The following is a 23,521-nucleotide window of genomic DNA, read 5'->3' as shown; positions in this document are numbered from 1 at the left end:
AAAGGGAGACTTAGGGATGGGGGGGGTCAACTGCCATCCCCGCTTCCTCTCACCCCTCAGGGGGAGCCCCCCAATGCCCCCCCCGGAACAGGCTCCCTCCCTCCCTGGGTCTCCGCAGTCTGTCTTCCCCTCCACCTCCTGGGTGTTCTCCTGCCGATCCGGTTTGCCAGTCACCTGTAGCCGGGATGTTTGGGCCTTGCTCATTTCAGAGGGGCCGTGCCACCAGAGCGGGGGGGGGGGGGGGGGGGGTCATTCAGTATAACCCCTACCCCCTCCTGCCCTCCTTGGGGGCAGTCAGGGCACGGGGGCAGGGATAGAGACTGGCTGTGTGGGAGGAGGCATCTGTCCAGTGGTTAGGACCCTCCCTGGCTCGTTCTTCTGTCTCCTGCCAGGCCCTGTCCCCTGGATGCTTTCTACCTGCGTGGGTGAGGGGCTAGCTGGCTCGCAGGGGTATGTTCTGGGTGTGTCCGGCACCCGGGCTGGCTGTCCCAGAGTCAGCAGCAAGGCACGGATGGGGGCGCCGAATAAACCCGGCCAGGCTCAGACACCGATGCCATGTCGCCCATCCCCCCTGGCCTGCCCGCTGCGGGTCTGAAATGGTCCGGCCAGGCACAGCAAGGAGCTGCGTGCTGGGGGGCAGGGCGGAGAGCTGAGTGTGGGGTCTGCCTGCCTATGGGAATGGGGAGGGGACCTCCAGCCTGGAAGCAAGGCAAGAAGATACAGCCAGGGGAGGGGGGGTTGCAGGAGGGTAGCCTTCCCTTTCACTGCGGGGTCGGCCTGTTGGAGCAGCCAGCTCTGGCTGGCGCATTTCAGCCAGGGGGGATGGGCGCGGGGGCCTTTAATACCCCAGATGTGTGTATCCCATGCTCTCCCTGCCAAAGGGTCGTGCATGGGGGCAGAGGGGTCCCTCTGATCTCCCTCCACTGCGAGGAATGTGTCAGGCTAGTAGACAGAAGGCATTTGTAGTCGAGATTGGCATCCATTTATTGTCTTCCTCTCGGCTCCCAAGACTTAGCCGTTTCACTTAAGCTAAAGAGCTTGACTTATCCTGGGGGGCGGGGGTGAAGGCGTTTTCTCCTTCGTTCCTCTTTTCCTTCTCCAAGAAGATTGAAAATAAAAGAGAGGGAGATTCACCAGCATTGGAGAGTCTGGGGGAGTCAATGGAAGAGACGTTTGGGGGGGGACTTGAAACCCCCAAGAGGATGGAGCATGAGAAGGCGTCAGACCCCCCCTTGCGGTGTGGGGTGCCCCAAAACACACCAGGATCCGGTTTGTTATTGTCCTGTTCCTGGGCCTGCCGCAGGTACCCTTTGTCGCTGCGTTTCAAAGCACTGCCCCAGCATCACGGTGCGCCTGCTAGGCAGCTGCGTGTGGCGGGGGATCCCGAAGGGCACAGCAAGCAGGTCTAGACGGGGGAATAGATCACCTATAATTAGCGTTCCCTCCAAGCTGTGGGCAGCCCCCAGCTGGTTAGCAGAGCGCCCACAACTGGCTGCATTTGTTTCTCCTGGTGGTGCACATCCGCACATGCTGCAGTGCACATAAAATTTATTCTGCACGTGAGTGGAAAATGGGGAGGGAAGACTGCTTATAATCTGGGTGCATGCGTGCAGACTGGCTTCCCTTGTCTGCACTGGGTATGGCTGAGGCGTCACTCGCCTCCCGCCCTCCTCTGGGCCCAGCCGGCCTCTGGGCGCAAGGGGATCGCCGAGAGCCAGGTATGAGAACCTGAGGCCTTCAGTGTTAAGTGTTCAGCGGAGACTTTCTGCTGCCTTTACCGGGACAGTCTGGAGTTTGGTCAGCGGGCGAGAGAAGCCAGGAAATCCAGACGCTCCTCTGGGCTGGAAAGGCGCGTGGAGCCTTTTAATGCTCTCCCCTCTCGCTGGGGTTGCTGGTGGCTGTGAGCAGGCCCCCGGAGGCACTATTGTCTTCGAGCACACGGTGATGACGAGGGAGGGGAAGCGGCTTTGTGCCGTGTTTATTTGCCCCCTCCCCCCAGTAAATAAATAACTCAAATAAAACTGCAATTCAAAGCGCACTTGAAAGCTACGGGGGAATATGAATGTGCCTTTGAAGTCCAAGGGCTTCCATTTGTTAAGCCGAAAATGGAGCGGTGTGTTTCTACTTAGCGTTCCCTCAGCAAATGAAAGCAGAGCGGAGCATCGCTCTCGTCTCTCTCTGCTGCGCCGCAGCCCCCAGGGTTAAAAGTCCCGCACTGTCAGCGCCCCTGCAAAGGGAATAAAGGAAACAAAGCGGCTTCAGTTAGCCCTGGGCGGACTAAGCCCTTGTCAATGGGGTAGCCAAAAGGGCTTGGAGGGGAGAGGTGGAGGGAGGGTTCGGAGCCGTGTGATTAATAGAGGTGACCTCTTGGGGGTAACCAGGTTCAGACACCCCCTGTTGGAAGAGTGACTGCCTGGCAGAGGGAAAGGGGGTTGCATCTAGCTGTGTCTGTGGGCCTACCGCCCTCTAGCGGATGGATCAGAACAGCTCTGTTGTGTGGCATACGACCTATATGGTCCTCGCTAATGGAGATTCTCCTTTAGCTCAGGTGGCAAGGGCTTGAGCTTCTGGATAGGAAGATCCGAATTCTGCCCCATTCATGCCAGGATGTTCCAATGGCAGCCGTGAACTCCTAGGTATCCCAAGAGCACCCATTGGCTTGAGTCAGTAACCCCATTTACACGGGGTGCAGGGGAGGGATTGGGGTGGAGCAGCGGCTCTCAACCTGCCCAGACACCTGTCTCCCCTTTCAGGCGTCTGATTGGTCTTGTGGGCTCCCAAGTTCCACCTCACTTCAGAACGCCTTGCTCGACAAAATCGGGCACAAAGCCCAGGCGGGTCCCAGTGTGCTGTGACGGACAAATCGCTTACCTTCGCCTTTTCCCCGCGGATTGTAAACGCCCTCGACTGCGATAGAAACGTGGAGCTTACGTTTCAAGGTCTAGTATTCAGAGCCGTGAAAACAAGTCTTGGTGTGAAATTGTAGTTGGTGCTGACTTGGCAAACGAGGCGACGATCTAGAGCAGGGGTCCCCAACGCGGTGCCTGCCGGGGCATTTATGTATGTAGCCTCCCCAGGAATTGAAATTAGGGGGGTGTTCGAATTTACGGGGGGGTCAGGGCCGATGAGGGGTGAGACCGCGAGGGTGAAGGTGGGCTGTATGGCAGCATAGTTCACAAAACTGGGGGGATACACCCCTATGGGAGGAACAACGCTGGGAGGAACAACGCTGTAGAAGAGCAGCACCTCCATAGGCAGGCCCCCCTGCCTGCTCCTCCACCCCCTGCAGGATCCTGCCAGTCCCTGGGGTCCTGCCTCCTTGGACTTTGCTGGCCCTCAGGGTCCCATCACCAGCTGGCCCCATGGGCTCTGCAGCTGCCCCCAGTTGTGACCCTGGTCTGTGGTGGGGAGGGTTGCCAACTCTCCCGGACTGGACAGACCGGGTGCCGTTTGCAGCAAGGTCCGGTAGAGTTGGCCCCCCGATCTCAACAGGGCTTGGGGGAGGGGGTGCTGCTCGGCACCCCCACCCCACAAATAGTCCCCAGGCCCCGAGCACCTGAACGTCCCGGAGACGGTCACAACGACACCCCAGGGAGAGCCAGTTCGGCCGCGTCCTTTGCATTCTAATCCCGGCTGGACCAATACCCGCCCGCCCGCCAGCCCAGCGGCTCCCAGCTACCGAGCGTCCAGCAGAGACGGGGGGCCCTGGGCACGAGGAGAGGCCTGTGCAGAGACGTAATGTGTGTCTGCGCCCGGACCTGCGCAAAGGAGCCGCGGATGGGAAGTGAGTGTCCGTGGATGGGCAGGGCTCTCGGCACCTGCTCTACCAGCGTCACGTGGGCAAAGGCCGGTGGAAAAGGAGGGGCTGAATGTGAGAGGGGGTGGTGTCAGGCAGCAGACAGAAGGGGGGAGCCTTGTTCGGTTGATGGCCCATGGATGGCGGGGTGCCAAGGTTGTCTGGGTGACGGCTGGTGGCCAGGGAGATGGTCAAGGGGCACTGTCTATCGCCACGTGCCCCCCACTCTGCCGGGGGCGGAGAGCGCTGGGTGTGTGGAGAAAGTGAATAAGGAAAAGTTATTTACTTGTTCCCATAATATAAAAACTAGGGGCCCCAAACGACATTAATGAGCAGCAGGTTTAAAACAAACAAAAGGAAGTTTTTCTTCACGCAGCGCGCAGTCAACCTGTGGAACTCCTCGCCAGAGGAGGTTGTGAAGGCCAGGACTATCACAGGGTTTAAAAGAGAACTAGGTAAATTCATGGAGGTGAAGTCCATTAATGGCAATTAGCCAGCAGGGGTAAGGACTGGTGTCCCCAGCCTCTGTCTGTCAGAGGGTGGAGATGGATGGCGGGAGAGAGATTGCTTGATCATTCCCTGTTCTGTTCCCTCCCTCTGGGGCCCCTGGCCTTGGCCACTGTGGGCAGACAGGACGCTGGGCTGGATGGACCTTTGGTCTGACCCAGTCTGGCTGCTCTGATGTTCTTATGTTTAACGGCCTCAGCCTGTGAGCCTGGACTCCTGGCTTTCAGCCCCTCGTGCGACCGGGGGCTCTGCCCTCGCGGGTTCCCCGGTCTGCGGCGCCAGGACACGGCTCCTGCCCTGCCTGGCAGGGTGGGGAGGAGGTTAGCAAAGAGCTCAGAGACCCCCTGGAACGAAAGCCTCGTTCTCTCCCTCCCCTGGCCAGCCTGGAAGCCGTGGCTGTCAGCACAGGAGGAATCTTCCCCAGGGCAAAGACGTCCTCCGTCTCCTCTCAGCCTCGGCAAGGCTCTTTGAAGCCGCAGGTGGCTGGAAAGAACAAACCCTTCAAAGCCCCCTCGTGCTCTCGCTTCCCTTCATCCTGCGCTTTTCCTCCTTCTCCGTCCCTCCCTCCTGCCCCGGCTGCCCGCGCCTCCTCACCCGGACCAGGCCTCTGCCCCTCTGAGAAGGGTCCAGGCGGGCGAGGGGCGCAGCCTGAGAGCAAGGGGCTGGCCCTGCCTCGCTGAGGCTCAGCCCAGGCAGGTCGCGGTGCTTGCGGAGGAGAGAATCGGCTCCGTGTCACAGCCCAGCTGGACGCCGGCCCTGCCAGCCAAGGGTGACGATGAATACGCCCCCGGCAGCTCCGTCGGGGGGGGGTTCTCGGTGGAAAACCTGCCCCCGCCCCCTCCCGGCTCCGGTATAACGCGTTACCCCGGTTCTGGCAACAGCGGGCCGGGCCCGTGAGCATGGGCACCAGGGGAGAGCAGGGGGCTGGGAGGCGGGTCAGGCCAGGTTCCTGCCATTGAGGAGGGCGCTTGTTCTAGCTGGTTGAGCAGGACTCCTGGCTCTGTCCCTGCCCCGTGCCGCCCTGCCCTCCGTCTGCCGAGTGGGGCTGAGACTGGCTGTGGTGGGTCAGGGGGTCCCTGCAGAAGCGCTGTGCCTAGGCCTGGCACCCCTGGGAGAGGGAAGCAGGCCTTGGGGTGCAGCACTGGGCTGGGACTCAGGAGATCAGCTCCCTTCCCTGCCACTGAGCCCCGGTGTGCCCTGGGCAAGGCTCTTCACCTCCCAGGGCCTCCGTCCCCACTGTGTCATCCTGGCGCTCTGAGCCCAGCACCGTCCGGGCTCTGCCAGCCAGGAGGAGGCCTCAGACTCACGCCAGCCCCGTGGTGCCGCCCCCCATCTCCCTGCTGCTCTGTGGGAGTCAACGGACGCCCCTGCCAGCCACTCGGGGAGGCGGCGGGACTGGCATGTGCACCCCGACGGGCTGAGGCTGGTCGTGAGAGGTTGGGTCACTCCTGGGGGGCTGTGGGAGACCCGTGAGGCCGTGGGCAGGGGGCAGTTTTGCGGTGGGTGCTGGGGAGCCAGCGGGTTTCATGTTGGCCTCTCTTTGCAGACGACGTCGCGCCGTATTTCAAAACGGAGCCCGTCCGGAGCCAGGTGCACCTGGAAGGGAACCGCCTGGTCCTGACCTGCATGGCGGAGGGCAGCTGGCCGCTGGAATTCAAGTGGCTTCACAACAACAAGGAGCTGACCAAGTTCTCTCTGGAGTACAGGTGAGCGAGCCTCTGCACCCGCCCCGGACCTTTCACGTCCAGAGTAGCTGCAGTCAAGCGCCGGAGCCGCAGGGGTCCCGGAGCCCTCAGCCACGCTGTTCCCCTTGCTCGGTCGCCTGCCAGCTCCGTCCCCGGAGCCGGCTCTCTCGTTTACCCAGAGGAGCCCCTCCGGATGTGGCTCTTGAGGCTGTCTGTCTCAGGCAGGCTGGCCGTGGCTCCGCTCTCGGCTCCGGGAGGGGTTGTGCTCAGCTCTTTCGTCTGCTCAGGCTGTTGTGTGGGGGACGCGGGATCCTGGTGGGGGGCACACGCATCAGGGGTGACTTGCCGGGGAAGAGGGTGCAGGGACAAGCTCGGAGCCAAGATGGAATGATGGAGCCCTCTCCCCAATCCACCAGTTGCAGCCCCCCCGAGGCTGGTCAACACACCAGGCCTGGGAGGGAGGGCAGGCAGGACTCCCAGGGGTGCACCGGCTCCCACCTCCAAAGGATTGGAGAGCAGCAAAGGAGTTGGGGCTACGGACTCAGGGAAAGTGGTGGCAAACGTCTGTCCCCTTTGCTCTCTGAGCTCCTGTCTCTCAAGACCTCCCCTCCCCTCCCTACCTTCAGGGCACCCTTTAGCCTCCTCTTCTAATGCAGGAGCCAGCTCCATCCCTGGGGTAGTTGGTGCTGGTTGCTCCTAGGAGGCGCTGGACTTGAACCCACCACCCTGCTCTCCCCCGGTGAATGCCGTAGCTCCTGGGCCACTCCAGAACCTCACCCTACGTCGAGACAGTCCCTTATCCTGCACCTTCCTAATGCAGGCGCCAGCTTCATCCCTGGGCAGCTGGTGCTGGCTACCCTTCCCAGGCAACCGGCTAGCAAGGGTGGCAGGTGCCGGCTGGTTTCCCAGGGGTGCGGGTAGCTGCCCTGCGCTGGCCAGGCCCATCCAAGAGGGAAGTGCCGGTTACTTCCCGGATTCACCCTTCTCCCAGATGCTACAGGCAATCTCAGGCACGTGCCGGTCGGTGGCAGTCTGCCAGCTCTCCCTGGGGGCTGCCCCACAGACATTAGGCAGGGGGCTGGGCAGGGGCTGACCCGTCCCTTTGAACACAGAGTCGAGACTACAGGTCCCAGCATTCAAGGCTCCATCTAGGCCCAGTACAGAGATGAAGGGGGCGCATTGCCTGCAGAGGCCTGTGCTCTCTGCTGCCTGGCTCCCTGCACAGAGGAGAGCGACTGGTCCTGGCCACATTTTTTAGACAAATGACATGGCACTGGTGTTCCCTGTAAGCTGAGCGCTTGAGCGGCCACTCAGGAGAGAATCAGGTGCCACCCAGCTGATTAGCAGAGCACCGACTGCCCGCAGTGTGTGTTTCTCCTGGTGGTGCACATCCGTGCATGCCTTGGTGCACAGAACAAAATGTATTCCACAGATGGATGGAAAAACGAGAGAGATCGCTGTGTGACCCCTTCCCACCCCACCCTCTGCTGCGTTTCTCTTTCGGGACTGGCCACTCTTGTTCGGGACTGGCCTCTGTTTCTGGCCCATCTGGGTGGGAGGAAGGAGCCATGCGTGCGGTGTCCATGGCGTTGGCGCGTGTCTGGCGGACATGCCAGGGAAGCAGATTGTATCACGCCAGCATCAGGAGGAAGTGCTCTGACAGAGCAGCATGAGGGCTGTGCCGTGGGCGGAGGCCAGGGCGAGCCAGGCCATGGGTGGGAGAGGTCTGCGTGTTTGTCAAGGGGGAAGGAGGCAGGAACCGGAGCCCAAAACTCCCTACCAGGAAGGTTTAAAACCTGCTTCCCGGGAGCAGCGTGGCTGCGGACTCTGCCCTGGACCAGCACCGACACATTTCTAGGGAGCGGGTGCGGGGCACGGGGAGCATGGAGAAACCCCATTGGACGTTGAAGTATTTAGCAATGGATTTCACTGCAGTTGGCAAGGCCGCCCCCTCAGCCCGGCGGCCACGGCCCCTCACTCCGACCCCGGGACCCGACCCCCCCGAGCAGGGGGCAGGAAACCCAGAGTCGCGGCCACGCAGGACTCGCTTTCTCATCACGCCGGGCGCCTCTCCCCGTCTCCTCCGCGTGTGTCAGCCTCCACGTTAATCAATAATTCAGCCCTCGACTCGCCGCTCCCCATTTCCAGTAATCAAATCCAAAGGCTTCTCGTTGCCCTAGCAACGCCTAAGTGGTCCAGGACCTGGGGAAGGCAGACAATGGGCCTGCCTGTGAAATCCACCCTCCCCCCCGCTCGCCTCCTCAGGGGCCCGGGGCCGGCGGCTGGGCCCCGGGCCTGCTGCGGAGGGACGTAACTTTGTGTTGTGCGGGCTGAGCATGGAGGACCCAGGGAGGCTGCGCTCAGTCTTTGCCGGGGGGAGGGGGATGTGATTTCCGGAGCCCAGCGGGTGGGATGCTCTGACGAGTTCCCTGGCGTGTCCGTGGGAGCCCTCCCCAGGAGGCCGGCTCTGTCCCACCTCGCACAGTGCCGCCGGGCCGGGAGGGCTTTGCTTTGAGGTTTTATTTTTCCCGTTGAAATCCTGGGAGGAACAATACAGAGCCGAGAGGCACTTCTGCCCCTCTGTGCTGCGCCCCGGGGAAGGCCAGAGTCACACCTCAGCCCCTTGCCCCCAGGCCCATTCCTGGGGCCTGCGCCCCAGCTAGCCCCTCGGGGCATTGGCCTGGGTGAACGATGCCTCTCCTCAGGGCACCTCGCCAGCATTAATGAGCTTGCATAAATCCCTGGAGCTGGGCCAGAGCCACTGTCCCCGTATTAGAGAGGGAAACTGAGGCACGGAGCTGCACAGAGTCTTGCGTGGAGAACCAGAAGCAGCTGGGGGGGGGGGGGGATGGAACCCAGAGCTCCCCGGTACCGGCCAAACACCTTAACCGCTACCCCCCAGTGAGCACCCAAGGCCTGCGGGGAATCTCCAGGACAGGGCCGGGGTGTGGAACTCACCAACAGGACAAGTGTAGAATAAATGGAGCGCGCTCAAAGCTGGTGCCACCCAGTGGAGTCAGGGTCGGGTGGGGGAGCAAGAACCGGCACAACCCACGGGTGTTTCACACACAGCCCATCACATGCTCGGCCTTCCCTGCCCCCTGCCGCGAGACCACACCTCCCCCGGCTCCTGCACCCCAGCCTGGGAGGGAAGCCCCACCGTGATGCCTGTAGAAGCCTCGTGTGCTCAGGAGGAGTGTGAGGCAGTGAGGGGAGGGGGGAGAGCTGTCCAGGGTCCATGAGAGCCCCCTGCAATGCAGCTAGTCCCATGAACACAGCTGACAATTTGCAGGTGCCAAGCAGTGTTCCTTGTAAGCTGAGCACTTGGGTGGCTGCCCAGGAGAGATTCGAATGCCACCCGGCTGTTTAGCAGAGTGCCCACAGCTGGCAGCGTGTGTTTCTACGGGTGGTGCACATCTGTGTGTGCATGGGTGCACTTAGCAAAATTTATTCCACACATGGATGGAAAACATTCGAGGGAACATTGGTGCTAGGGAGCTGTGGGTGCAAAGGGTCCCAGTCATGGGTCTGAAAGCTCAGCTATGCCCTGCAAGCCCCAAGAAATCCTCCTCGGCTTTCAGCAGCACCCGCCGCTGGAACCAACCCACAGGGATACTGAGTGCAGCCATCTCCAGGGACTGACAGGCCAGGGGAGGCACCGAAATGGGGACTAGAGGGCACAGTTGCAGGGGGGAAGCTTGTGAGAGTCCCAGCCGGGCCATGGCCCCACAGAGAAGGAGCCAGAATGTGAGTGTCTGTAAACTGCCCTTCGCTGCCAGAGGCGACAGAAGAACCGTGGGCGCTGAGGGGGGGTGGATTCTGGGCCGCCGCAGGGGGGCCGGGGATCGGCGTGATGAGCAATATGGGGAGCCAATTAAACAGGGCAGCGAGAGACGCGCCGAGGTGGATTCCGACATGACAGCTCCTCTGGCAGCTGCCTGCCGCGGCGTTTCCAAGGTGGGTTTATTTATTCATGTGACAGGTGCTGGGGCCGGCTCGGCAGCGTGCTGCGGAGCTGCCTGGAGAGGAGCCAGGCGTTGCTCGTCAAGAAGACGGGAAATTGGCTCCCGCTTCACTTGTTGCGGCCCAGGGCGGCGTGGCCCGGGTTTCTTCCCGTCCACTTGCCACGGCCGCGTGGCGCAGCACCGGGCCCCAGAGCCACCCTGCTCGCCAGCCTCGCTGCCGCGGTGCATCTCAATCCGGGCTGGCTCTGCCGGGAACCCCGCCGGCAGTTTTGTGAGCTGGGGAGGGGGAATCGAGACCTGTCCCTGTGGGAAAGGCCCGGGTGGCTAGGGCTGCTTGGAGGGGAGAGATGTCAGGAAATGTCGATTTCACCCTCTCCCTCCGCACACGAACCCACGCGCCAGGTGCTCCATCTGTGAGAAGTGAAACATCCAGCGAGGCAGAGGAAGGGGATGGCTGCTTGAGAACTTGTTTGACTTGGATTTACGGTTCCTTACAGTAAAAAGCCTCAGCGGGGTGGCCGAGTTAGTCTGTAACTGGAAAAATTTTAAAAGCAATGAACAATCTAGCAGCACCTTAAAGACTAACAAAACACGTACAGAGGATCATGAGCTTCCGTGGGCACCACCCACATCTTCAGATGACTGGAGTGTTAAAAGTCCGGATCCAAAAATAAACAAGGAAAGGCAGCGGCAGGGGGAGGAGAGGAAGGAAGGGGGAAAAGAAAAAAAGAGAGGAAAAAAAGTAGTGAATTAGATTGTTCAAGTGACAAGAGGCTGATAAGAACAATTTGCACCTCCGTAAGTACCCCGAGTTAGGTTGTCATCTGGAGAAGTGGGTTGTACCCATGAAAGCTCATCATCCCATCTACAGGTTTTGTGAGTCTCTAAGGTGCTGCGAGACTATTTGTTGTGTTTTAAGTTTTTTCACTGTTAGGTTGGTTGGTTAAGTCATTAGGATGTGGAAGGGAGTGTACCAGCCAGCCTGTCGCTTTATTCATTCCTCTCTGATAGGAATCAAACTTGTACATGAAGTTAAGTTCCAACCCTTCCCTGTGTATCAGGCTTGTGGAATTGGCCTGAAACGACAGGGTGACTTTGAGATCTATTAAGGCAGTGTAGCCCAAATGGTGTTCCATGAAACCCTGGGATTCCACAAAGTGAAAATAAGGGTTCTGCGAGAAAATTCCATTACAATAACATTTTATGCTTTTAAAAAATATAATATTAATATTTAAGCATTTATGAATTTTATTGAAAACAATTTTCATCTGTGTTGATCTCATGAACTTGTTTAGCATTTGTTTATTATGACCCTTACTTATCAGTGCTCTACTTTTTCAGCTCCTTATATAAAACTGTTATTAGGGGTTCCACAAAATTCTTTCGAATTTAAAAGGGTTCCGTGGCCAAATAAAATTGGGAAACACTGCATTAAGGAGTGCCCAGGCAGGTGAAAGTGTTCTCCAGCAGGTTTCTGTGTGTTGCTTCTTTGGATATCTGCTTTGTGTCCATTAAGTCTTTCCCGCGGAGACTGTCCTGTTTGGCCAATATATATGGCAGTGGGGCATTGCTGGCATTTGATGGCATAGATCACATTAGTGGATGTGCAGTTAAATGAGCCGCTGATGTAGTGGTTGGTTCCAGTGATGAAATCACTAGTATATGTGTGGACAGAGCTGACACCGGGGCTGATTGCAGGGGTGGGTTTCTGGGTGATTATGATGGAGGTGTGCTGCGTGGTTACTGGAAAGAATTTGTTTGAGGTTAGGGGGTTGTCTGTAGGTGAGGATTGGCCTTTCCCTCAAGGCCTGTGAGGGGTCATTTCCAGGATAGGCTGTAGATCAGTGGTCCCCAAACTTTTGTGGCTGCCGGGCACCCAGGGGCGGAGCCGCTCACGTGCCGGGCATCCGGGGGCGGGGCCACTCACGTGTCACGCTTCCGGGGGTGGGGCCATGCATGTGCCACACGCTGGGGGTAGGAGCCGCCCACGCGCCCTGAGCCCAGGGCTGGCACCACGCATGTGTCACACACCGGGGGCGGGGCCAGCCCAGATCGTTCGGCGGGCGCACATAAATGCCCTGGCGGGTGCCATGGTGCCAGCGGGCACCGCGTTGGAGACCACTGCTGTAGATTGTTGAAAATGCTTTGAGGAGGAGGGGTGTTAAGTTATGGGCTGTAGTTGATGACAAGTGGAATTCTGTTGTTTTCTCTTCTTGGCCTGTCTTGAAGTAGTTCGTGTCTGGGTATTCTTCTGGCTCTGTCAATCTGTTTTTCCACTTCTCCGGGTGGGTATTTCAGTTGTAAGAATGCTCGATATAGATCCTGTGGGTGTTTGTCTCTGCCTGTGGGATTGGAGCAAATCTGGTTGTATTTTAGGGCTTGGCTGTAAACAGTAGTTTGAGAAACGTGTTTGGGATGGAAGCTAGAGGCATGAAGGTAAGTGTAGCGGCCGGTAGGTTTCCGGTATGTGTCCGTCACGTAATTGTACTGCAGTGTCAAGGAAGTGGATCTCTCGTGTGGACCGATCCAGGCTGAGGCTGATGCTGGGGTGGAAGTTGTTGAAATCCCTGTGAAATTCTTCAAGGGCTTGTCGGTTAATCCTGTCGACTACGGGCACTCCCACCCCCCACTGCTGCTGTATCAGAGGCAGCAAGGTGAGGGGAGACAGGGTCTGCATGCACAAGGAGCCAGCTTTTAAGGCAGCTCTCCTGCCCTCCCTCCTTGCTGCTTCCCACAGTGGGGGGTGGTAGGTGGGAGCCGGTGCTTGTGAGGAGCCAGCTGCCCGCGAGCACTAGCTCCCACCAGCCTCCCCCGACCCCCACCACGTGTAAACGTGTAACCGCTAAAATGTCGTGCGGTGACACGTTTACCCAGCTCCCCGATCGTTAACATCCCTCCTGCGGATCCCACGTGGAAAATGTTGACTCTCAGGTCCACCGTCGTTCCAGAATTGTCTGACCCTCCCCCGCCCCGTAGTCGGTCACTTCTGGGAACGTTTAAATTGCCGACAGACGAAAGGGCTTGAAAAGAAACATCGCCAGTCCCCATCCAACAGAGGCAAACCTGAAAATGGGACCCAGCCCCGCCTAGAGGGGGCACATGTGATGCCAGCGTGGGAGGAAGGGAGGGAGGGACGTGGAAAGTGCTTGGGGGCAAACAGGGAAGATTAGATTTTGTCCGGGGCCTTATGCAAGGGATAAATGACTTGGTGGCTTGTGCCTCGGAGCTGCTGGCGGAGGGAAACCTTTCCCCTTCCCCAAGCAGCGTGGAAAGGCAGGACAGCTGACATAACCATTCCTCTAAGGTAGTGGTTCCCAAACTTTTCAGCAACACGCCCCCTCTTTTGATTTTTAAGAAATCCTCACCCCCCCCCCCTTAGCAAAAAAACTTGCTGAGCAAAAAACAAAAATAGCAGCAGAACTTAAGGGGTGATTGACTGGGGGAGCGGGGGTGTCTGGGTCACCTTGTGCCCCCCCTGGAATTTCTTCACGCCCCCACAGTTTGGGAACCTATACTCTAAGGACTCTGGTACTTCTACGCTACAGAGGAAGAGTGACGCTGCCGCTGTCGATCTTCCAGGGTTCGACTTAACGGGTCTCGTGAAGACAGCTGATTGGAACTGAGAGGGGCGCTCCGGGCTGGTAGTCCTGCTTCCACGGGGAGTGAGGGAAGTCGGAGGAAGTGTTCTCCCTTCAGCTTCCTGCAGTGCGGACAGCGCCCAATGCTGAGTGACGGTGCTTCGATATCAGCGACGCAATTAACGTAGCTGAAGCTGTGTAGCTTAATTCGACTTTGTCCCGTTGTGTAGACGTGCCCTCTGGCTACCAGGGCGAATCTATACTGGGGCGCTATTTCAAAATAACTCCCCTTATTTCGAAATAACGAGGTGAGCATCCGCACAATCCAGCCTGTTATTTCGAAAGAAGGGGCTAGTTATCAAATAACAACTCCTGCTTTCCTTGGGGAATAAGCTTATTACTTCGAAGTAAGTGATTTCGAAATAACTCCCCAGTGTCGACAAGGGTCCAGCTCCCAAAAGGGTCGGTGGAGATTAACCCTTTCCTGCCCTGGCTTTCTCTCCCTGGCTACATTGGGCCACAAGCCCTAGAGCGCGAGGGAACGTTCTCTGGATTTTTCAAGGCTGTGCCCAGGATTCCTGGACTTCGGGCATCCAGGGCGCAGGGCCAGGTGGAGGTCGTCGAGCCGACGGTCTTGGTGGCCTGGGCAGATTGGAAAACGAGCAGAAACAAGCGCGTGGTGCAGAGTGAAAAAGAATCATTTCTCCAGTAACAGGTCTGGCCCCGGACTCTGCGGCCCCCCCAGGCGTCCCTCTCCTCGGTCAATCCCTGCCAATACCGAGGGGCAGAAGAACGCTCCAGAGTCACTGATCCAGCATCTGGCCAGAGGCCTGCGCGAGGAGACGCACGCGTGCAGCAGGGGAAAGCAAGCGGCCCCCAGCGCCTACCACTGCTCACCATGAACCTGCCTTCTCCAGCAGCCTGCGTCCCGCCGGCCCTCGGCAGCTCGTTGCACCAGTCCCTGAGGAGACCGATGCCCCGGAGAGGCGGCCTCCTGTCTGGACATTGAAGGCAGCCGAAGCGCTGGAATTAGCCGTGATGGGCGTGCATGGGAGGTTAATAGAGATGTCGGTGGCACGGCGCCAGCCCGCGCAGCCAGTGGGGCGGCTGTAATGAGCCGTTAACGAATTTAGAAACGGACTCGTCCCTGGGGATGGCCGGGCAGGCCTGGGCGGCCCCTTTATGCCGAGGGTGCCAACCTGCCTTTGGTCGTGCTAAGGTGGCCGGGGAGCCACCGTGGGCACCTCTCCGGCAGGGGAGGATATCGGCGCCGTGGGGCCGCCTTGCAGAGCGTCTCACGCCTCAGGAACTCTAGAAGTTTTGTTCTTTGCTGCCGGTTTGGGCTTGGGAGAACTCACACCCACCGGCCCAGGTGCCTGAAGAATGAGGCACCCCCAGGAAACCCACTGCCCAGCCTGGGCGGGGCAACGCAGCGGGGTGGGCTGGAAGGATGTGGAACTGCGTGGGCATCGCTTCTCGCCATAGGCCGCCGGCCTGCTCACACCGAGCCTGCGTCCATCCACCGGTGCACTGAGTAGGCGCTCCGGCAGGGCGTGCTCCCCGGCCTCGTCCGCACGGTCCGGGTGCATACGGCGCCTTGGGACCGTCAGCCGAGCAGCGGACGCCCCGTAGGGCTGCCAGACGGTCACTCCCGCGGGGATGCTTTGGGGCTTAGCTGCGATGCGGGAATGTGACCTGAAACCCAATGCTGCGGCTTTCTTCCCCTTGTCTCTGCAGCAAGCCCTGCCAAGAGCTCGCGCTTAATGGCACAATTACTGCACTGTGTGGCCCTCGTAACAGGAAAATCACTCTTGGTTTTTCAGCAACTACCAGTTTCAGGGGGGAAAAGTAATTACGTGGGTCACAATTGTTTATCATGTTTAGCGCTTCTCTGTGCGAGCCGGGGCTTTGGCTCGGAGCAATTGCTTTAGCAGTGAAGTTATTTCACAATTAAGAATGGATCCTGCCGCTGTGGGTGCCAGCGTTTTCCCGTCAGGTGCGCCGGGAGGAAGGCAGGCGGGTCGTGGAGTTGGCTGTTCTAACGCTCGGCACGGGGGGCGTGGGAGTTCTGATCCTGCCTCTGCGAGTCGTCGGCCTTCCCCTCTGCCCTCAGTTTCCCCGTTTGCAGAGGGGTTCTAAAGAGAGGCTGGGATGCCGGGGGGACAAGGCGCTTTTGAAAGGCCCAGTGTGGTATTTTAGATGCACTGTGGTAGCACCAAGAGGGCAGGGCCGAGACCCAAAGGTACATAGGCCCCTCGATTTCAAGGGGAGTTAGGCACTCCAATGCATTGATGATCTGAGCCCCGCGGCCCATGGCCCTGGGCACAGCAGACACGATCCCTGCCCTGCAACGCTGAGTTTCAGACGAGAGGTGCTGGCAGCAGATCCCAGAGGTGCAGCGAGCCGGCAGACAGCAACAGGACAGGGTGAGCATGGGCCGTTTCCAGCCGCTCAATCTGGCCGGCTCCATGGCCGAGGCTACGAATTAATGCCCAGGGGGATTTCTCCCTCTTTCTCCATCCAGTGGAGGGAGCCGGCCATGGCGTGGGGGGTTATCTGACAGCCACGGCTTGGATGGTGGCCCTGGCCATTGGTTACTGTCTGGGTCACTGTGTCACCCCGACACGGAGCCAGGATTTCGGTCGCTGCATGTGGGACAAACACCGGACAGAGAGCCACGCCCAGTCCCAAACCATGGGCAGCCTCTCCCCCTACCACAGGGAGCCCGCAGGCCTGGACTGAGAGATGCGAGCGCTGGATGTGGGGGCGGTGGGGGAGTTGTTACCACAGAATCCTAGAACGGGAAGGGACCTTGTGAGGGCATCGAGTCCAGTCCCCTGCCCTCACGGCAGGACCAAGCACCGTCTAGATCATCCCTGACTGGTGTCTGTCCAACCTGCTCTTAAATATCTCCAGAGATGGAGATTCCACAACCTCCCCAGGCAACTTGTTCCAGTGTTTAGCCTCCCTGACAGAAAGTTTTTCCTAAGGTCCAACCTGAACCTCCATTGCTGCAATTTAAGCCCATTGCTTCTTGCCCTATCCTCAGAGGCCAAGGAGAATAATTTTTCTCCCTCCTCCTCGTGACACCCTTTTAGGTACTTGAAAGCTGCTATAAAGAACATAAGAACGGCCGTACTGCGCCGGACCAAAGGTCCATCTAGCCCAGTGTCCTGTCTGCCAACAGTGGCCAATACCAGATGCCCCAGAGGGAGGGAACACAATAGATAATCGACATGTGATCCCTCTCCTGTCACTCATTTCCAGACAAACAGAGGCTGGGGACGCCATTCCTACCCATCCTGGCTAATAGCCATTGATGGACCTAACCTCCATGAATCTATCTAGCTCTTTTTTGAACCCTGTTAAAGTCCTCGTCTGCACCACATCCTCTGGCAAGGAGTTCCACAGGTTGACTGTGCACTGTGTGAAGAAAAACTTCCTTTTGTTTGTTTTAAACCTGCTGCCTATTCATTTCATTTGGTGACCCCCTAGTTCTTATACTGTGGGAATAGGTAAATCACTTTTCCTTATTCTCTTTTTCCACACCGGTCATGATTGTATAGACCTTTATCACGTCCCCCCTTGGTCTCCTCTTTTCTAAGCTGAAAAGTCCGTCTTTTTAATCGCTCTTCATATGGGACCTGTTCCAAGCCCCTCATCATTTTTGTTGCTCTTTTTTTGAACCGTTTCCAATGTCAATATATCTTTTTTGAGATGAGGCGACCACATCTGTACGCAGTATTCAAGATGTGGGCGTCCCATGGTTTTATACAGAGGCAATATGATATTTTCTGTCTTATTCTCTATCCCTTTTTTAATGACTCCTAACATTCTATTTGGTTTTTTGACGGCCGCTGCACACAGAGCGGATGTTTTCAGAGAACTAGCCACAATGACTCCAAGATCTCTCTCTTGAATGGTTGTAGCTGAATTAGTCCCCATCATATTGTATATATAGTTGGGATTATTTTTTCCAGTGTGTATTACTTTACCTTTATCAACATTACATTTCATTTGCCATTTTGTTGCCCAGTCACTTAGTCTGGTGAGATCTTTTTGAAGCTCTTCCCAGTCTGCTTTGGTCTTAACTATCTTGTGCAGTTTGGTGTCACCTGCAAATTTTGCCACCTCCCTGTTTACCCCTTTCTCTAGATTATTTATAAATAAATTGAATGGGATTGGTCCCAGGACAGACCCTTGGGGGACACCCACTAGTTATCTCTTTCAACTCTGAAAACTGACCATTTATTTCTACCCTTTGTTTCCTGTCTTTTAACCAGTTATCAGTCCCCTCTCAGGGTACGTCTACACTAACCCCCTAGATCGATCTAGGGAGGGTAATGAGGGCAACCGGAATTGCAAATCAAGCCCAGGATTTAAATATCCCACGCTTGATTTGCATGATCCCGGCCGGTTGCCATTTTATAAATTGACTAGCACGAAGTAACTGCCTGCGTCTGCATGCGGCAGTGAAACGGGATTCTGATTTAAAGCCCTAACTCGAATTAGCTGGTATTCCTCTTTCAATAAGGTTTACCAGCTAATTCGAATTAGGGGCTTTAAATTGGAATCCTGTTTCACTGCCACGTGTAGATGCAGGCAGTTACTTCGGGCTAGACAATTTCTAAAATGGCGACCGGCCAGCAATATGCAAATCAAGCACAGGATATTTAAATCCTGGGCTTGATTTGCAATTCTGGTCACCCTCATTAGCCTCCTGTCATGAGTCCTCCCCACTCTCCAGGGGGGTCTGATGCCCGGTGGTGCCGGGCCTTCCCGCGTTCCTACGCGGCTACGCTTAGCCCCACCGGGCTAAGCGCCGAGCAATGGGTGATCCGACGCTCCTTCCTGCACTTGTACACAGGGGAGAGGGGAAGGGGGTCCAGGCCCCCGACCCAGGGCCCTAAGGTGAGGTCAGCGTCCTCACTCAATGGAGGGGGTAGCTAACCCCAAACCCTCCGTTCTCGGGTTTCGCGGCCCCGCCCTGGGCCACTTCTTCCCCCTCCTCAGACAGCAAACTGCCCCTCTGGGTTCCTGTCCGGTGGGGTTCCCCTCCTCGGCCTCCCTGTCCACCTCCGGCCGCCCCTGTCCCTCCTCTGGAGGGCCTCCCTGGCCTCCTTTTGAGTTCCCCGCCGTCCGCTGCTGGCCCCACCCCCACGCAGCGTCCCTACCATCCGGTAGCCCCGTCCCCGGCGCGGGGACGTCGGTGACGTCATCAGTCGGCGCCGGGGGTTGGTCCGCCCACCTCCCGCCAGCAGTGCCAGCCGGGCCTGTGTTGCCCCTGCTCGGTGGCGCCTCCGAGCCCGCCCGCTGGGTCCCGGGATTGGCCGGAGTGCGGGGCGCGGGTGCACCGGACGCCGCCCCGTCACACCTCCCTAGATCGATCTCGGGGGCTAGTGTAGATGAAACCTCAGTCTTCTCTTTGCCAGAGTAAACAAACCCAGTTCTTTCCATCTTCCCTCATAGGTCATGTTTTCTGGACTTTTAATCATTTGTGTTGCTCTTCTCTGGATCCTCTCCAGTTTCCCCACATCTTCCCTGACATGTGGTGCACCCACCCTGCAATCTAGAACGGCTTTGGCCCCTGGCTCTCTGTGGGACACGGAGCAAGGCGCAGGCAGGGTGGGCCAGGAACCCAGGCATCCTGCCTCAGTCTCCCATTTCACTGCTCCTGCGATACCTGCTCTCTCGCCCCTGACAGGAAAGCAGCCCTCGGCCACACACCGGGCAGAGACACCCCCCCAACCCCATGGGCAGAGCAAGGGGGAGTGAGGGCCGTGACTCCAGAGGAGTTTAAGCGGTGCACTCTTGAATCAGGGTGCTACCTCCACCCAGCCCCAATCTGTGCTGCCCCCGGCAAGGCAGAATCCGCCCTCGCAGGGAGCATCTGAGGAAGTGGCAGCCCGTCTGCCGAGGTGGATCCAGGCGAGCCCTCGGCCAGGCATTGCTGGCTCCTTGTGCCGGCTTGGGGACTGCCCAGCCTCAGGTTCCCCTCACCAAGGCCGGCCTCGCTAATTCCCAATGCAAGCACGCCGCCACCCGGCCGGGCAGCAGCTCCGTTGGTTTTCCCCCCTCGCGCCCGATGTGGGGCCGGGTGGGGCCGAGGGCCGGGTGCCTCCATCCCCACCTCCCCCCCTTTCCCTGCAGACGCGGAAGGGATTGAAAGGAGCAGGCCTGGCCCTGCGAAGCCCTGCGGCCGTAGCCCCCGGCAGCGGAGGAGGAAGGCGCGGGGGCACGAAGGCTGATTAGCCCAGCGGGGCGCCCCGCGCGGCCTCTCAGTCATTACGGCATTCAAGGCTAAGAAGTTCACTTTTCCCCTTTTCAAAGTGAAGGAGCTTTGGTCTCTCCCAGTTTGGCGTCGGGTTTCCATAGCAACGCCCCTTTTCTTCCCGCCGGGATTCCGGGCCCGGCACACAAAGGGGAGCAGAGAAGGGCGAGGGGGAAGGATGCGGGTCAAGCGACCCTTCCTCCGCGTGCCGGCCTGCGCTCGCCTCAGCCTGGCGCAGAGCCGGCGAGCTTCCGCTGTCAAGCGTGCAGGGCTCGCTCGCTCGTTGTGGCGCCGCTAGCCTGGCTATTTCGAAATAAGCTCTTATTATTATTTCGACGTAGCACGTCTACACTGCAGGGAAGTCTCAAAACTAGTCCGGGACAGGCTTCCCTAATGTAGACGCGCTACCTCCATTCAGAGCCCCAGGAGGCACTGGGGTGAATACCTTTCAGGTACAGGAATTCCACTAGAGCAGTGGTCCCCAAAGATTTGGGGTTGCCGGGCGCCAGGGGGCGTGGCCGTTGGCCCGCCGGGCGCCGGGGGGGGGGGGGCAACCACCCCCCCCATAGCCGCATTCTGGGGCCGGCGCTCTCCCCTCAAGCGCCGCGCGCCCGGGACCGGCGCTCTCTCCCCCCCCCCCTTCCCCAAGCGCTGCGCGCCCGGGGCCGGCGCTCTCTCCCCCCCCCCCCCCATCCCCATGCACCGCGGGGCGTGAATCCGTGGCGCCCCCGGGGCCGGCGATCTCCGTGTGCCACGCGCCCGGGGCCAGGCCAGCCCTGAGCACTTGGCGGGCGCAGAGAAATGCCCCCGCGGGCGCCATGGCACCCGCGGGCACCGTGTTGGGGACCACGGCACTAGAGCTATGTTTCAGAAAATGAGCGTGTTACGTGAAAACGTGTTATACGGGGTCAATTTTCCCATTGAAAATAATGGAAAAGGTGGGGGGTTGCGTTTCAAGGGGTGGGGGCTGTTGGGACCGGGACATAAGGTTGGGGGAGAAAGGGGATTGGGGTAAAGCAAGGAAGGGAGGTGTTTGGCTCTGGGGGAGGAGAGGGGAGGGGATTGGGTTGGGAGTATGCCCCTGTGACAGGTCTGCTGGGACCCGCACTGCATCCAGTGAGGGGGGGTCGCCGGGGAACGGCGCGGCGAGCGGCGAACCCTCCACTGCTTTGCAGGGAGGCGGGGGAAGCCCCGCGCAGCCGCCAGCAACACTGGGGAGATCGTGTTATTCCGGGGACAGTCGTGTGATTCAAAAAACGTTCCCTAAAAAAAAATATCGTGCTATCGTGAAAACGTGTTAAGCGGGCACGTGTTAAATGAGGAATTACTGTATCTAAAAGGGTGTCATGAGGAGGAGGTTGCCTCCGCCTTGTTCATCTTGGCCTCTGAGGATAGAACAAGAAGCAATGGGCTTAAACTGCAGCAAGGGAGGTTTAGGTTGGATATTAGGGAAAAGGTCCTAAGTGTCAGGGTGGTGAAACACTGGAATAAATTGCCCAGGGAGGTTATGGAATCCCCATCTCTGGAGATATTTAAGAGTAGGTGAGATAAATGTCTATCAGGGATGGTCTAGTCAGTACTTGGTCCTGCCATGGGGGCAGGGGACTGGACTCGATGACCTCTCGAGGTCCCTTCCAGTCCTAGTGTTCTATGATTCTATGATAAGGATGGTCCTGGTGAGCGGTTATTTTGAAATAGCAGCAGTGGAGCATCTACACAGGTCTTAGTTCGAAATAGCTACTTTGGAATAGGTGTTATTCCTCGTAGAATGAGGTTTACAGATTTTGGAATAAGCCATCCGTGATTTCGAAATTATTTCAAAGTCACGGAATGGCTGTGAAGACGCTCGCGTTACAGCGCTAGTAATCTTGAAATAACGGTGCAGTGTAGACGCACCAAGAGACGCTGTTTTCATCGCTCTGTTGCTTAGCTTGCTTCTGAGCATCAGTGTTTGTAGATCTGCTCCCACCCTCCCATTTTACCTGCCTGCTGTGTCCGCCTGGAAAAATCCCGAGTAGGCTCTAGGGAAAAAGCTAAACTACTCAGAGGAGAGTTTTGTTCTTCCTTGGGGAGAAGGCAGCTTAACCCAGCATCCCCTGAAAGTTTGAGGCCAAGAAGTTGGAAAGATTTTGCCTAGCGTGTGCTGTGCATTCTCCACCCTAGCTCCATGCAGACGCATTCCGACGGCTCGGGGCAAAGACATTTTTCCACGGCTCCTTTCTCCAGCGCGTGGCTCTCCTGTGGGTTCTCTGAGCTCTTTTCATACCAGGAATCAGAACATGCAAATCAGGCAGCGCGAGGTCTTTTAATGAAACCCTCCGAAGGAAAGCGCGTCTCTGGCGGATTGAGGGTATTTATTTCCCGTGCAAGAAATTTAACATGCAGATTGGCTAGGGCGGGTAATTTATCACATGAGATTGTCGTATTAGGGTTTGCACGGAGTTCTGCTTCCTTCTAAAATGACTTGGTGCATATATTAGAATATATCCAGACAGACAGACAGACAGACTCTCGTGCACATGCTCCTCTCCGTCTGTGAAATAAATTCTCATTCCGCATCCATCTCTTTCCCCTCCACCTCTGACCCAGGACTCCAGCACCCGCCCGGAGAATTTCCCATGGCTTCTCTTGAGCCCAGCAATCTCTCTGCCAGAAGCTTGGAGGCGAAGAAAATGTAATTAGTTCCTTGGCTTGCATTTGAGTTTCACCAGACACATCGCTCACCCCCAAAATATCTTTGCATGACTAATTCCCCACAAGACTTTGGTCTGGGTTTCCTTTCCTACATCCCCGCCCCCATGCCACCTTGCGTGGGCCGGACGCCTGCGGGTTCCCTTTCTGGCTCGGGAGAGTCGTTTTGTCTCGCGATACCTTTCTTGGAGGAAGCTGGGAAGGAAACGGGCCCAGTTCTGCTCTTGCTCATGGGAGTGGCTCTGCCCGACTCTGGTTTTGCGCCAGTGCAAATCTGACGCGAACGAAAGCAAGAATCGGTGGCTAAAACCGGCGAGCAAAATTCCAGTTTGGTTTCTGGGCTTCTTTTACACCGGCCGGCTGTGGGGATCTAGGCTGAGTCAAGAGCTGAGGATGTGGCCAGCTGATTGGAACTGATCACAGAGCTCATCAGGGAAATGCAGCCAGTTAAAAATCAGACGCATCCCAAACATGGCGAGGTTCTTGAAAGTTCAGTGAACAAATTGGAGAGTCCAGCGGAGGGCAACGAAAATGGCTAGGGGGCTGGGGCGCATGACTTGGAACACAAGAACATAAGAACGGCCGTACTGGGTCAGACCAAAGGTCCATCTAGCCCAGTATCCTGTCTGCCGACAGTGGCCAGCACCAGGTGCCCCAGAGAGGGTGGACCGAAGACAATGATCAAGCGATTTGTCTCCTGCCATCCCTCTCCAGCCTCTGACAAACAGACACCATTTTATCCCCTGGCTAATAGCCTTTTATGGACCTAACCTCCATGAAATTATCTAGCTTCTCTTTAAACTCTGTTATAGTTCTAGCCTTCACATCCTCCTGTGGCAAGGAGTTCCACAGGTTGACTACACGCTGTGTGAAGAAGAACTTTCTTTTATTAATTTAAAACCTGCTCCCCATTAATTTCATTTGGTGTCCTCTAGTTCTTCTATTTAGGGACCTTGTGAGGAGAGGCGGAGGGAGCTGGGCGTAGTTAGTCTGCGGAAAAGAAGAGTGAAGGGGGAGTTGAGAGCAGC

The 23,521-nt window shown here is 57.7% G+C and overlaps 1 protein-coding gene across 3 annotated transcripts in view; it reads left to right on the top strand.

Annotated features, from left to right (window-relative positions):
* Positions 1–23,521, top strand: part of SDK2 (sidekick cell adhesion molecule 2) — a 177,653-nt gene that overhangs the window by 73,993 nt on the left and 80,139 nt on the right. For 2 of the 3 annotated variants that reach the window (XM_075904030.1, XM_075904029.1), the window contains exon 2: positions 5,850–6,009. In XM_075904030.1, the coding sequence (XP_075760145.1) occupies positions 5,850–6,009 (160 nt within the window). Of the gene's footprint in view, positions 1–5,849; positions 6,010–23,521 lie in introns of those variants that run through there. The other variant, XM_075904031.1, reaches the window with a different exon arrangement.

Source organism: Pelodiscus sinensis, chromosome 20 (assembly GCF_049634645.1).
Source record: "Pelodiscus sinensis isolate JC-2024 chromosome 20, ASM4963464v1, whole genome shotgun sequence".
Classification (NCBI taxonomy): domain Eukaryota; kingdom Metazoa; phylum Chordata; order Testudines; family Trionychidae; genus Pelodiscus; species Pelodiscus sinensis.
This window is presented reverse-complemented; position numbering and strand designations above follow the sequence as displayed.